The sequence below is a fragment of the Ambystoma mexicanum genome, chromosome 4q, assembly GCF_040938575.1.
Source record: "Ambystoma mexicanum isolate Mex_15411 chromosome 4q, UKY_AmexF1_1, whole genome shotgun sequence".
In the NCBI taxonomy this organism is placed as follows: domain Eukaryota; kingdom Metazoa; phylum Chordata; class Amphibia; order Caudata; family Ambystomatidae; genus Ambystoma; species Ambystoma mexicanum.
Window position 1 is genome coordinate 308,760,658 of NC_090928.1, and position 16,107 is coordinate 308,776,764.

Here is a 16,107-nt window from a genome sequence, read left to right on the forward strand (position 1 = left end):
CCCATAAGAAAGTTAGATCCAGCGGACGAGCCTATAGCACAGTTCAGTCAAGAAGCATCTCATCCTTAAAGGGGCCGAGCCCCTATTTTCTCTAGGAGGGAGCCTTTTAAAAGAGGGTTAATAAAAAGAGAATAATGTGTTCTCTTTGTTTTTCAGAATAATTTCAAACATGTTCTGGGTCTAGTCCCAACTCATGGGAATTAAGCAATATTAATAAATAACCTTAAATATCGCATGATAGGAAACTACGATTACAGGTAAGAAATGTTTCCTGTCTACACACACCAAGAACTCCCCTGTTTAACAGTTTAGTAGCTTTATACCAACCAAGACCATTGCCCTGACCGGGTCCCCCTCCTCACGCTTTGCAGCGACAACGGACTACACCCCTATCTGCAACCAACCAGCTCCTGGGGCACCCCTACCTGCTTCCCGACCCCCCCCCCCTTCATCCCCAGCGGCTCTACATTCCTGCCTTAGGAGAGGGGGCATCATGACCAAGCAACCTAAATCCACGAAGAACACAGACATTGCCACAATGCTCCTGTCTGCAGACAAAGGGAAGAAACAGGACCCCCCCACCCCCAACTCCACGCCACTGATAGGCCAGGAGGTCAAAGAGACCCTCGCAACCAGAAGCGACCTACTGGCCTTTATGGCCGACATCAAATCTGAATTTAGGTCCTGCATGACCGAACTCTCTACAAAACTAGAGTACACTGACCAGAGGGTGACGGAAGCAAAGCAAAGATTGGGGGAAGTCGAGGACCAAGCCCAAGACCATACTGCGGCTATAGATGAAATCCAACATTCCATCAGAGCTTTACAAGGTAGATGTGGAATCCTGGAATTCAAACAGGAGGACTTGGAAAATAGAGCCCGGGGTAATAACCTACGAATTCGAGGCATACCCGCCTCGGTTCTGGACCAAAATCTAACGGAATACGTGGGGGACCTCTTTCAGTCCCTTCTCCACAGGTTACGCCCATGCCGTGGAGTCGGACTCTCCCCCCGATGTCATTACCAGGGTACACTTTTTCACCACTAAGGAAGCCATCTCGTCAATCTGTCGCACCCGGGACGAGCTAACCTTTCAGGGCTCCCCACTCCAAATCTACCAGGACCTCTCCCTCCTCACGCTGCAAAAAAGAAGATCTCTCTGACCGCTGGCTCTCTTCCTCCAGGCCCAGCAGTTCCGTTATAGATGGCTCTTCCCAACAGCGCTACAATTCACCTACAAGGGCACCTTAAGGAGGATCAGCCACCTCAACGACGCCGCACAAAGCATCCAACCTCACCTGGGACCACCTCCCCAAGGGCTTCTGAGACTAACACAGGTGGGGATCCTTTGCCCCCGCCAAAAGAGAAGCAAAATACATGGACAAGGGTCCCAAGGGACAGGAGGAAGAAATTACCAAATACTAAAAGAAGGCGCATAGGCAAGAGGTCGGGAAGTCATCACCTTACATACAGGGATCCCTTAGCCCCCACTCAACCGGGAACCTAATCGGCGCGACCCTATTTCTCCTTCGGACCCGGACCTCTTCGATCCTGGCGGGACGCCATGTACTGAAAGGCCGCATAGGAACCGTTTCACGCCTATAGCAGTGGGCCAACACCCCCACCCCCACGGCTCCTGCCCACTTCCGAGGTACGATGCAACTACAAATCCTTGGAATGCTAAACATAGTCTGGCCGCAAGTTCCAGCCATGTTGGCTGACCACAGTTGCCTGGCCCAGTTGGCCTGGGGCGATGCGGGCCCCACAAAGCTGGCCCCCCGTTAGTTAATACCCGGCCTCCCTGTTGGAGGCAGGGACAAAAATCCCAAGAGCAGGATAACAAGCAACCTCACTCATCCAAGCAATGGCCGATTCCTACCCAACCCATCCCTCTTACCTGAACCCACCAGCGGAAAACCGGGGCTCATCGCACCTTGAGATTCATTTCCCTCAATGTCAGGGAGCTGAATTCTCCCCCAAAACGTAAATCTATCCTACAGAAGCTCCAGGATGAAGAAGCAGCAGTGGCGCTACTACAGGAAACCCACTTACTACCAGCGGACTTCGGGCGCCTGCGCTCACAACAATTCCCAAAGTAATTCATTGCCTCCGGTGACAACAAGAAAGGGGGTACGGCAGTTCTCTTTAGGTCTTTAGGAAGGGGTTGAACCCCCACATCGTGGAAACTAAACTCTGCCCAGAGGGAAGATTTGTGGCGGTGAAATGCCTGCTGCTGGACCAGCTGTATACCTTCATCTTGTTGTACGCTCCGAATACAGGACAAGTCGCATTCTATGAAGCCTTCAGCGCCACCCTGGTTCCCTTCACAGAGGGTCAAATCGTGATGGGAGGAGATTTCAATGGAGTGCCAGACCCCATGAAGGACAGGGCACACCCGACCTCCTTCGGAGACGTCGCCCTAGTCCTCGGTCTGCTACGGTTATTCAGGACTCTGGAGGTGGTCGACTCATGGCGGGTATTACACTCCTCAGAACTGGACTTCTCCTTCTATTATATTCTCGAGGATTGACCTCCTCCTGACATCACCACAGGTACTCGCCTTCACCAACGAGGTATCCATTGGATCGAGAATACTATCCGATCATGCCCCGGTAACCCTGGAAATCCGCATCCATGACCCCGACCCCCAAAGCCCGTCACACGTGGTCATTGTACGACCCAATACTAAACGAAATGCCAATAAGAGACGCCATAGCAGCGTCAATTACAAACTTCTTCCAGGAGAACCCCAGCAAAGACACCTCTCCGGCCAATACCTGGGACACCATGAAGGCGGTCATTCGGGGGGGAACTGATAGCCCGTGAAGTGGCATACCATAGGAGCAGGAGGCAGACGCATATGTCCCTTGAGGAAGACCTTCAGGAAACAGAAGCTATCCATAAGGAGAAAGGATGGTCTCCCAAAATACAACGAGCGCTCCGGGCGGCATGGAAGAAAATCGAGGCGCAGTATGCCGAACATACGGCACAACTATTAGCAAAGGTCAAACAATTTTATTACGTCAGGAACAATAAAGCAAACAAGCTAATGGTAGAAAAACTCGCCAAAATTAAGAATAATAACACCATTATCGGACTACGAGATCCTCAGGGCACAATTCAATACTCGGAACCAGAGAAACTACGGCTAGCGACTGATCATCTTATGCAAGTAATGCCTGCACCACCACAAAACCTGCGGGAACAGACAGAATACCTGCAGAAGGCCACCCTCCCCCAGCTGAAGTCCTCAGCCCGAGACATCCTGGACGCGCCGATCTCAGGAGAAGAGGTAGAAGAGGCTATAAAGACCCTTAAAACCAGAGCCCCCGGACCAGACGGATATACCACCAAATTCTACAAAATTTTCAGGCATCAACTATTACCGCCACTGGTGTATCTTTTTAATTCCTTTCGGAGTACAGGCACTATAACCCCCTCCATGCAAGAATCCATCACAGTCCTCTTGCCTAAACCTGGGGGGGGACCCAGCAAACCCAGCTTCTTACAGACCAATTGCATTGTTGAACATTAATGCCAATATCTATCCCAAGGTCCTGGCAACACGCCTCTTCCGCATCCTGCCTGACATAATCCACTTGGACCAGACCGGATTCATCAAGAACAGAGCAACAAGCGATAATATTCGCAGAACATTAGACCTGGTAGACCTGGCCAACCGGGACTGAAAAGGCCTGGCACTCCTAGCCCTTGACGCCACCAAAGCGTTTGACAAAGTGGACTGGACCTTCATGAACCTCACCCTAGAAGCCTTTGGCTTCGGACCAGAGTTCCGAGCCATGGCAAGTGAATTACAAATCACCAAAGACCCTTCTGAGGATCAACGGCACCCTTTCCACTCCAATCCCCCTGAATAGCGGGACCAGGCAGGGATGCCCGCTATCACCACTTCTGTTCGCCTTGATCATGGAACCCTTCACCCAAAGAATCAGACTAAATGAATCTATCAAGGGACTGCAGGTCGGGCCTTCCCAACACAAATTGGCCTTATATGCAGATGATGTCCTACTTACCGTCTCACAGCCCTGCCTCTCACTGAAACTCGCCCTGGCTGAGATAAATGCTATGGAAAAGTCACTGGCTTCTCCATCAACTTCAACAAGTCTGCAGCCCTTGGGATAGGCCCGACCCCGTCGGAAAAGGAAACCCTGATCCCGCTATGCCCCATTCAGTGGAAGGCCCTGGCAATCCCCTACCTGTGGGTCCAAATCCCAGCGAACCCAAAAGATGTCTACCGTGAAAACTTTCCCCCTCTCTTTAAGTAGCTGACAGATGACCTGAAGCTATGGAAATAACAGGAAATCTCACTGATGGGCCGCATCACCGCCTGTAAAATGAACCTCCTTCCCAGATTCCTGTGTGCCTGCTCATCACTCCCAGTGCCTATCCCACTGCCGGCTCTTCGGGACCTCCAGAGGAACATGTTGCGGTTTATCTGGAGGGGGAAAAAAACCCAGAATTCCCCTAAGAACGATGCTAGGGAATGCCCGATTGGGCAGCCTGGGAGTACCCGGCCTACAAGGATACCAGTTGGCAGCACAACTAGAAAACACCCAAGCATGGCAGATATCCTCTGACTGCCCGAGATGGGTGGAACTTGAAAAATTCCACCTATCCCTCCCCCTACGCTTTCTCCCACACATTCCACCGCCTATGCGGAAGACAGAGAGACTACTGCTAGCTACCAGGCCCACTGTAGACACATGGGACAGAGCACTAAAGAAAAGAAAAAAAAAGGGGTCCCTAGAGGACTGAGCCCCTCACCGCTGGTATTTTGTAACCCAACCTTCTCGCCTGGTATGAACCCCCGGAATTTTAAGAACTGGATCGCAGGGGGCTTGGAGTCGCTGGGGCAACTGTTTGTGGGGGGGGACCGTGCACCTTCATCCAATGCAAGGAAGCCTTCCAACTTCGCGAGACAGACAGGTTCTCCTACACCCAGTTCCGCCATTGGTGCTCCCACCTGCAAACGCGTCGCGCAGCAACTCGCCCTCCGACAGCTTTGGAATTAACCCTGATGGATCTCCCGGCCCGGGGTAAGATCTCTGCCCTATATAAACATTTCCAGGTAGACTTCCTTGCTTCTAAAACTCGCGCTCTGGCACAATGGGAGGCAGACCTAGGCCATCCCATAGAGGACCAGACTTGGGCAGACATATGGACTCGGGCCCATTCATCCTCAGCCTGCATCACCAACAGGGAATGCGCCTATAAAATATTGCTACGCTGGTACTATTCCCCCTTGAGGCTCCACCACATGAACCGATCCCTGGACCCGGCATGTTGGAGACAATGCGGACACACGGGATCCTTCCTCCACATGTGGTGGATGTGCCTACAAGCCCAACAATTCTGGAGATGGTGCCTGGACATCACTGAAGTAATTACCCAAACGGCGCTCCCCCTAGAGCCTGAGCCTATCCTGCTGGGTGCCCCGGTTCCTGGAATATACTCGAGGTCTGGAGCCAAAGCTAAGCTCCTGTACCAATGCCTTCTAGCAGGAAGAAGAATGATTGCCCGCTCCTAGAAATCTAGGGAAGGACCACTTTTACCCCTCCGGTGGACCAAAATATGGGACATCCTCATCGCAGAGAAGGTGACAGCGGCTAAGGCGGGGACTCTACACCGCTTCCAAAACATTTGGGGCCCATTTCTTGACTATGACCAAAAATTCCTGGCCCTCACATACAAACCCCAGCAGGCCAAGCGGATCCTGTGCAGCAGGAGTACACTCGACGAAGGGGAACGAAGCATAAAAATGGAGGGAAGGGAGACCCAATCTCCAGGACCCTAACACAGACAGACATTCATAGTGGGAGATGGGGGAGTTGTTTCAAAATAAACATATTTAAAAAGAAAAAAACAACAACAGTGCAGTAGCTTGAACCGCATTGCGTTGATCTGGCACAGCCACAGAACAAGGTCCATGGAAAAGTGAAGAAAACCTACTCTATCTTCTAGTGCTGGTGCAGCAGTTGCTGCCATTCTTTCAAGTTCAAAGGTGATGCTGGTGAGAGGTGCATGTATGCAACTCTGAATTATAGACAATTAATCGGATAGGCCTGTGTATGTAATTCATAAAAACATCAGTAGAAAAAACGTATTGTGCAAAACTCTTGTTTAATGCTCGTTGCGAAATGAGGTGCCATAGACTTGCGAGTTAAAAATGTGAACTAGTGTATACATCACAATTTCTTTAAACAGACCCAAAAATTCACAGCACGTTATTCAGCTGATTTGGAAAAAGGCCTACACGTGTTTCACTCTGTGAACTTCCTCAGGGCCTAACATCAAATGTTAATGTACTACTACTGTATCCCTTTTTTGGTCACCGCTGTGAAAAGCCAGAAATGAGATGCGGACATAGAGAGCTCATAGTTTTGGCTATAAACGTTTCTTTAACAAATAAGGGCTTTGAAATGTCCTCACAATCCCTATTCTAGGAGGTGTATTCCCAACCTCAACAAAAACTATGGGTCTGCCCATTGTCAAGATGTCCCAATCAAAATGTGCTGTGTCCAAAATCCTATTCTGGCCCTCGCACTTTAAACATAATGCTAAGGTGAAAAGGGAAATGTCTTTAGCCTCGGTACTGCACACATTGTTCAAGTTCAAAAGTAAAAGCGTAGCTTTAACACAAATGTTTCAATTAATACAATCTACAGTTAGTTGGGGAATGTTCCCTTCTAAAGGTTTTTTTCTCACCAACACAAACAGTTCTTAAGAGTATGATTCTTCTTTGAATGTCTCTATACAATAACAAAAAGTGACTTGTATGTTAAGCAACTCTGTTTCACCTAGTATACTCTCCTGCCAGGTCTTTTCTCTTGTGGGCTTTATCCAACACACTTGCAAACTTCACTATACCTGGTATTCTCTCTTGCCAGGGCTTTTCTTTCATGAAATGTTCAAACTTCACTGTGACTGGTATACTCTCCTGCCAGGGCTTCTCTTGTGGGCTTTATCCAACACACTTGCAAACTTCACTGTACCTGGTATTCTGTTTTGCCAGGGCTTTTCCTTCAACACATTTGTAAACTTCACTGTGCCTGGTATACTCTCCTGCCAGGGCTTCTCTTTCATACTTCTCTCTTGATGCACTTAATATTTGGTGGCAGACTTCACACTCATGTCCGTCTATTTTCATTACAATGTCTAGATTTACCTCTTTGCCAATATCCATTACATTCTCCTAGGCTCACTCACTCCTTTGGGGTCCTTCGCCCCATTATTCTTATTGGTTTACTCTTCCCCATAGCTTCCCGGATATCTAGCACACGTCTCTCCCTCAGCGTAACCGTTTCTTTGGTACACAGCATTCGGGGAGGCATGCTTCTCTCGGTCCCGTTTGTGGCATTCGGGTTCCTTCAGTGTGTGGCGGCTCTCTCAACATTTGCTTCCCAGTCCCTTCTCCACCTGGATCTCAATTCTCGGAGGTGGCTTTCTTCACCTCTCACTTCCTGCTAGGCTCTCCCTTGACTACTAGCTTCACAGGGATAGCCGCTTCCACAGCTGGCTTAACATCGGGGGATACTGATCCCTAGCCACAGACAGGCCAGAGCCCTGAAGGAAAGTTGCCCCGGGCAGCGCGACAAGGGGGCCCTTCTCCCTGTGTCACCCTCTGCACTCCTGTTCTCCTTCCTCTTCAGCAGTCTCAGCTCTTCAGCACTTCTCCAGGCAGCGGTCTCTCTCCGAGCTAAACTGGATGTGCCTTTTAAATGAGGCGGCACTCATCAGCGGTTCTCCACAACTAGACCGCGTTCTGTGCTTCTGATCCTCAGCAAAATATGGTAATACGTCATTAAAGCATGAGGAACAGAAGTCGCTGGATGATGCATCACCCCCTTGAAAGTCATGTCCCCCATGTGATCTTCCCTCATGTAGCCAACACCAAGTTCAGGATGAGCTAGCGGCTGCAGTCCCCTGGCCACATGGAAAAAGGTTACCGTTAGGAAAGGAGTGATGACACCATCAGATTCATCACAGCCCTAAGCCACTTCTCCCAAGTATACCCACCACACTTTGGATTTTGGCTTAACTGGATCAATATTTTCTGAATTTTTTGGTTATACTTTTTTTTGTAACCTTTTCTGGAAAACGACCTCCTCCTCCTCACTGGATTACTGGTTCTTCACATTTGACTGGAATATTAACTTCCTCCTCCCCCTTATCCCTTATTCAGCGTCTGTGCGTCAGATCCCTCACATTATTTTTTCTCTTTTTTTCTTTTGTCGCACCTCCTGCTGCTGTGCAGTTTTCCTGACCTATGGACTCAGTGCTCGGGGGGGAAATCCTGTACCAACTAGGTTCTTCGCCAATATAATCTCTGCTCCAAGTAGGTGTTCGTTACCTTTTCCGAAAAAATACGTTTGATCTAAGTATAGAGGGATTCTAACAGTCTCCTTTTCTTTCCACAGCCTGGGGGCCCTCATCGTTAGTGTTTGTGCTTTCCTCCTGCCTCCGTTTTGACCAACCTGGGGAAACCCACGTGTTCCGTGAGGTTTCACTGGTGTGCTAGAAGTGGTGTGTAGGGCGTTCCTCGCAGACGCTACAAGTGAACTGAGACACCCAATGCCAATTGATGGGACATTTGGGTAAGGACAAGGAGATCCCCAATAACAGGGTATGAAATTTAAGAAAAGGGTCATTATGCCTGGTTTGCAAGGGGTAATTAACAATGGGGAAAACTAGAAGGAAGGGAAACCAGGTTCAAAGCGAACATGATAAATACATGTATAAAAAGGTTGCGGTGCAGAAGAAGGAGATAGTCCTTCTGCTTGATGATGAAGAACCATATAAAGCAACTGTGCTGGATGAAACGATTAGGGGAAGGCTGTAAGAATACCTGCTGACTATGAGACTACTTAGACATGGTTATCCCAGAATACCTTTAAGAATTAACGTGGGTGGAGAGGGTAAGAGGGATGAAGTAAAAAAAAAAAGCTTGCTATTAGCCCCTGATCTTTTTATGTGGCAACATGAAATTGTTGGCAAGATTTTGAAAGCTGACAAAGGGGATATTTTATTGGGTTGACAACACCAATGGAAATAGCAGACTAAGCTCAAGCTGGTGCAAGTAAAGCAGGCACAGACTGTGGAAGGCGAGTATGAGAAATGTGAGTAAATTCCAAAGGGGTACCCCAATGATTTTAGTAACAATTGAAAAATTAAAGGATTCAGCCATTAAATGAAATGAAAATGTGATGCAAAACCTGTTGTAGATATGGTCAGACACATACAAGTGGGGGCTAAGGAAAAATGTGAAGGTGTTTTCCAACTCGATTTGACTCGAGTGTGTGCTTCTCCCTCATTGTAAATACCCAAAGGGTGGACAGTAGGATTTTCGTGTTCACTGACGTGTGAGAATTTAATGAAGCTATAATGGTAGAGTGGCAACGGATTCCTGAGATAAACAAGACACTAGATATTATGGACACCGTTGAGTGGATCGCTGCACTGGATCTCTTAAGTGACGGTCATCTATCTGGTGGCCATGCATGAATTATTACAGGTATTCACTTTGTCATTCCCACAGAGACACAAATGTGCAAATGAATGCCATTTGACTTACGGCCAGTCCAATTAATGATGGACAATATGGTTCCTCGGCACTGTGACATTTAGAGCTTCAGATGTGTGCAGAATCAGAGTGAGCATGATAGGCTTTTCTGCATCACTTTAGATACATTTCAGGAAGTGGGTTTGGCCATAAAAAGTGAGAAATTCCAATTTAAAGTCAACCAGATATTGCTTTTGGGGCATACCATAACAGGCGGGTTATTGAGACCTGAGATAATTGACTGTGGCCATGCTGCAAGGCTGGGTGCTGGAGGATAAGGGGGATAAGGATGGGCTGTGGTACTTTCTAAGACTCATCTAGTTCAACTCTACATTTTTGCAAAATGTTTTAGAGAAAACAACTGCTTTGACCCAACTTTTCAAAAGGGACATCATTGGGTTGGACAAGGGTATGCAGTTTTAAATGTGCCTTTTCTTCACCATTTTAATGTTGTGTTACTATTATGGTGCCTGTAGATGTGGTTCTGAAGGGTGCATGTGCAGTTCTGATTCAATTGCAGAATAGGGAAGCAGTCTCCAGTGCTTTTGCCTCAAAGGCCTTGAACGATAGAGAAAAGAGGTTTCCAGCCTTGGACATGGAGAACTGGGCCTAGTGGGAGGTCTGGCATTTTCTCATGTGAATTCGGAATGCAGTTTGTGATTAGAAGGGACCACAAATCATGGATTCACGGCAAGAGAGTCTGTATAATATATCCATAGGACTGGCCAGTGGACATTTATTTAGAACAGGATTCCATCCTTTGACAGCAGAAAAACCTTGTTGCACGATCATTTTCTGGAAGATTTAGGAGGTTTTCCCTGACACTACGAGGAGTTGACATTGCAAAGATCAAACGGCATTTTAGAATTTTCATACTAGAATTTGCTATTATGATTGTGGCATATTAACGAAGATTACAACCATTAGATAGAGAAAAAGTTACCTTTAGTTTCTGCTATTTTTAGGCAGCGAGTGGTCTAGCAAGTAATACACACGTTGTGTGGCTGCTTAACGACAGAATCACAAGTGTAGTCGATAAAGAGACAATACAAAGTTCAAACATCCTTATTTAGCACTTTGGAGGTCTCATCATATACAAGCTTTCTACTGGTGTGAAGCCAAAGCAAGAAAATGAAGAGGATTGCTGATATGCAAATCTGAAAGGATGCCCTAAATAAAATAAGAGTTCGCGAGGAGCAGCCTCTATCTTTATTAAAACCATATAGAGGGTCTGGCAGTCCATTACTCTCTTGGCTGCATATTTTCAGACACTTGGAAGGCCATTCTCTGTGCTACAAACCTCAAGGAACTCTAGGCTATGGACTCGAATTGAAGCCTTGCCGAAAGTCATATTTTAATGACAAAACTGTACCTTTGAAGGGGATCTCCAGGATCAGCCTGTGCCACTTGGGATAAGACTGACTTTCAAGTCGAGATCTGAAAGGAAGGCCAGAAGAATACCTGCACTTTCTGGATTCATGACCTTCTCCAAAGTCCATGTTTCTACTGTTACCCACTTTTGTGGTCCTTCACTGCCACTATATACATATTTTCTTCCCAATGCAACCCCATTAGATTTCACTGAAATTTTTAGCCATATTCCTCATCACAAGTTGGGCAGTGTGGTAAAAAAGTGAGGCAGTAATCGCGTTACCGCCGCATTACCGTACCACCCAACTATGAGTTGGGTGGAAATTTGGAGGATTCACCTCCAGCTCTGAGCTGGAGATAAATCCGTCCCTTTCCCACCCATTTTCGGTGCAATTACCACATCGGAATTACAGCTGCAGTAATTGTGCTGAAAAGGGTCACAGTAAGTTCAATGGACTCTAAACAAAATGGGGACTTACACAACCACCACCACTTGAAATCCAGCGGTAATATCCCCAGACGAAGTAGCAGTAATGGTAATTGCGCTCAGTGGTATTCTTGCAGAGTTACCACCAGGATACCGGCCAACTCGTGATGAGGCCCCATGGTGCTGAATTCCCACAGGTTCCAGATGGGTCTTACTTTGGACATGGTAGTTGGGTACAGTGGCCTTTCATTTCTTTCAGTCTTACAGTAACAGAGACCTACACCAGACAGAAAAGCAGGACCTACAATCAAGCGGGCTCACATTTTTGCATGGCCTTGTGGCAGAATCCATCCACTGCCAGGGCTTGAAAGCCAGATGACACCCTTCATGTACAGTTAGAGATTTTACAGGTGCTGGTCTCTTGACAGCCTGCTCCTATCCCGCCCGAGTCACTCCACGGAGAACATTTGGTATGGGCATCCCCCATTTATTCTATGTGTTGTGCTTTTGGCAGCGTTTAAGTTGACATTTCAAGAAACCTGTGCACAGACAGCGTAGCGCTACAACGCCAGTTTATTTATCTATTTATTTATGCATTTATAAATCATGCAGCACCCATGGGCATCAAGGCTCTGGTTACAGAACCCAATCAAGAGAGAGAAGGATGGAGGGAGTAGGCATACGGAGGGGTGAAGAGGAAACAAATAAAGCACAATACTGTGGAAATTACATATCTCCCAAAAGCTCAGCCACACATTACAAGTAATATATAGTGGCCAGGAAGCACAGGAAAATCTTTGCATTGTTATACCTGTCTGCACATCAACATGTTTTCTACCCTCCACTGCCTCAGGGGTCCTTGCTCGAAGCTGTTCCTTTGCCCTTTTCTTTGCAATGGCTCTTCTGTGCATCTCCTGCTGCCTCTGAACCTCCAAAGGATCAGGCTGGGCACCCTACGAAGAGGATTGGAAAATAAACATTCGGCGTCAACCATACACAACTATAGAAAAGACATACAACAGAATAATCACTAACGTCAAATTGCAGTGCCAGAACGCTTGCAAATGTGCCCATTCCCCCCGCCGAGACCAACTTACCATTTCTATTGGCACCAAACACATTACTAAAATGGGGACTAACTCCACCTACCACCACTCGTAATCTAGCGGTGAATCCCCTGAATCAAGTGGTGGTAATGGTCATTCCGATTGCCAAACTCGTAATGAGGACAGTGATATGGGTGGAATTTGTTTGCATAAGGGAAGTCACTAATTTAGACTAAGTGTTTGCAACTGAAGGTTGGCATTCCCGTTTTGTAGACTTTACAGTTTTTGTTTTGGAGTGCTGGTACTAACATTGACGTCGCAATTCCTAACATTCATATACTTTACCTTTTTATAGGTTGTAACAACTCTTCTTAAACAATGTTTTTAGCCAGTGATTTCCTGAATGTCTGTGCGACCGAGTGTTTGTGTATATGACCGGGTGGTTTGGGGGGGGGGGGGGACTGAACATTTTATTTACTCCCCTAGCATATTACCACGGTATACCATTGAGCACAGGCTGGAAACTGCCATGTTTAAACCACTGCTTCTAGCTTGTGTGCGGCGAGACGGTAAAGTGTACTGCACATATGTTTTCTGTGAAAGCACTTTGCCTGGCATTTAAGAATGGTCACCTTCACAGTTCTCGCTTCTAATACATTTCCCTTTTGGCATATGCAAGCGTGTTTTATATTCTCGCTTTCGTATGAAAAGTGGCATTAGTAGGTAGAAGAAGCCATCATACTGGAAGTACTCTCACCTGTGTGTGTGAATCTTTATGGAGTATGTTCACCTTGACTAAATATATTATGCTATGCTGTCCTCCCTGATATCACCATCTCACAGACTGCAGCTAGTATCAAAGGCTTGTATATTGAGGGGTTGTTATCTGTCAGCAACAATGTTTCAAGGTAAGACCATGCCCTGTTGGGACCCCCAACCCCCTTTCATTGAAACGCATGTGTCCCTTTGGGTATAAAAGCAAGGTGCACCGAGGGAAGAGGGGATCACTTGCGCTGAAGTCATGTGCTGCAGTTTGATTATGTTATGCTACTACTTTACTAATAAATCCACCGGCGTCGTGAGTGGTAATTTCTCCACCACACCGGAGACATAAAGCGTGTGGAGGCTGTATCTGCACATAGTGTAGGAATTGCATTGCTTTCAATGCATGTGTCCTTGTTCCTTTGTGCATTATCTGTATCACAGACCAGGGTGCAGAAATGAAGGATGATCGAGTAGGAGTGGAATAGAAGTTGGAGAACCAGGAAGAGGAAATACTGACCAATAGAGCCGTTTCAGGGAACGTTCAGACTAGAACCTTACATCACATGCACATGTGGGTGCAAGAAGATTTGGACAAAGCCTGGAAGCAAATTAATAGGACTTTATTCCTTTGAATTAATCCTGGCTGAAGAGTGGGGCCCCTGGCTGGAGAGTATCGATATCAGGGGTGGACTGGCCCATAGGGAACTCTGGAGATTTCCCCGTGGGCCTCTGCACCCTGGGCCTCTTTTGTGTGGTATTTCCAAATGTTCTCATAGGAAAAGCATTGGGCTTGCTGAAAATGTGTCATATGGGGCCACTTTGAACATTATTTCCAGGGCCTCTTTTGGTCCCCAGTAATTATTTCCAGGGCCTCTTAGTTCCCAGTCCACCCCTGATCGATATCACAGCAGCAATACAACCCTATGCAAGGGGGGCACAATACTTGCTTGTAGGAGTGTACTGACAAGTATTAACGATTGCCACAGCAGCGAGACCCACGGCTAGAGGGGGAGAACATCTGAGGCTGACAATAACCCTGAGCAAGGGATGAAGAAATGCTTGCTGGTGTGAGTCTGCCAAGAAGCAAGCAGAGTGCTATACCCCTAGGAAAGGGACTGTCAAGACGCCAGCTGGGTGGTATATCCATAAGACCATATGCTGTGATAGGGAATTGAGGGGGCGGGGGTTGGTCCCACATCCCCAAAGTTAGCCCCTTGTGAAAACTTGATTTAATCCATCCATACATCTTTACTAAAGAATCACTTCATTATTTGTTGAGTCACTGACAACCCATACATTTTTGTTCCCCGCCCATTCTGACACAGTTCATGAACCTTGCATGAACTTCCTATGTGACTTTTGTGTGTTCTGGCGATCCTACGTCATAGCGGTCTAAGCTTACATGAATGTAATGCATGCATATTTATTCACTTGGTGATGTATTATTTCCCACAATGCACCTGACAGAGGGAACTAGCAATTCCCGAAACATGCTGTGCACTTACTGTCAGAAGGAATAGAGCCACTTGAATGTTCTCATTTATTGTTTGTGAAATTGGCAGCAGGATGTTGAGATAAGACAGTAAACCAATTCGAAGGATCCGAGAGTGCGGTTTCTCTCTGGCAGGTCAGGTGTCTGCAGGGTGTTTCCAATACACAGTTCCAATGTTCCTAGCTATTGAGACCCCCTTCACAGGGGTAAACCTAGCTCCCACTAATTATTCATCAACCACTTTAGCGTGATGCCCACATACCGACTATCTTGCATGTTCCCCTTCTAAACTGCCTATGCATCCCATTGCTTTTTAGCAAATTTTGTATCAAAAGTTCACCACCTGCCACTGAAGCAGCCCTGTGACCAGATCATGTACATGACTACTCACTCATTAGTTTCTTTGTGGCAAACTAAGAGGCCTTCTGATGGGTTAACAGCAAAGGGTGAAGGCTGTCGGAACATGTGTGGTCTGCATATCTCCATTTCCTCACTTGGGCATTTAGCCCATTGCTGATTTGCGGCAGGGGGTATCACGTAATCACAGTTAATTCCCTTCTTTATATAATCACTGTTATCTGTGAAGAAGAGCCCATATTTGTTTGCCACTCCCGAGTAGTGTTAAGCGGACAGGGGCAGTAGGTGCCACATCGGTGAAGTAACTTAATCATATTCTGAGTCCCACATAAAGAACACCCTACTAAAGAGACTCACAACCCAACAAAATCACTTGAGGTTTACAATAGAGTTCCAAACCACCTTTTTTAGAAACAGTTTCTGAAAGACTAGTAAGTGGTCGGCCCTTCCCAAAGAACATTACTTTGTTATGGTTGGCTACTTTCGCAGTCAAACACTATAGACCGTTCCGAAGTTATGTCTCCATCCTGGGGGCGGTGGTGTCTCATTGCCTCCTCATCTCTCAATCCGTGGGCAGTGCACTAAAATCTTGATATGGTTTTTAAGAGCTAAATGGTCATTTAAGGAAAGTGCACAGTAACATACAATGGGATCCAAAACTCCTCGCCCCAAAGCTACTTGTAATTCACAGGAACCTAATCCACCTGCTTTCCTAAACATATGTACATAAAACTTGGTCCGTCCCTTCCCCTGCTCAGGGCTCAGGCAAGTGAATGAGAACCACTCAACTCTCTCACAAGTCTTGGCACAAACTTAAACACAGATTTGAGTGTGCTTTTGGGGTTGCTATGGTGCCTGCTAATTTAGTGTGCAGCTAGTGTGATAGAAACTCATTAACATTCCTAAGAGCAACAGCGTACAGGCCATCCTCTGCCACCCGAGCATGAAGACCATTTCTATCACCAAGCCGACCTTGCAAGATGCAAGGATTTATTTTCGGCAATGCGTCTTCAATTTGTATTCCCATCACTCCTTGGATGCGATTTACTTTCTTAATGCCTTGAAAACC

The 16,107-nt window shown here is 46.9% G+C and overlaps 1 protein-coding gene across 1 annotated transcript in view; it reads right to left on the reverse strand.

Moving 5' to 3' along the window:
* Positions 1 to 16,107, reverse strand: part of RSPH3 (radial spoke head 3) — a 145,242-nt gene that overhangs the window by 72,072 nt on the left and 57,063 nt on the right. Inside the window, exon 3 of the mRNA XM_069607888.1 lies at positions 12,190 to 12,331. Within this exon, the coding sequence (XP_069463989.1) occupies positions 12,190 to 12,331 (142 nt within the window). The remainder of the gene's footprint in view (positions 1 to 12,189; positions 12,332 to 16,107) is intronic.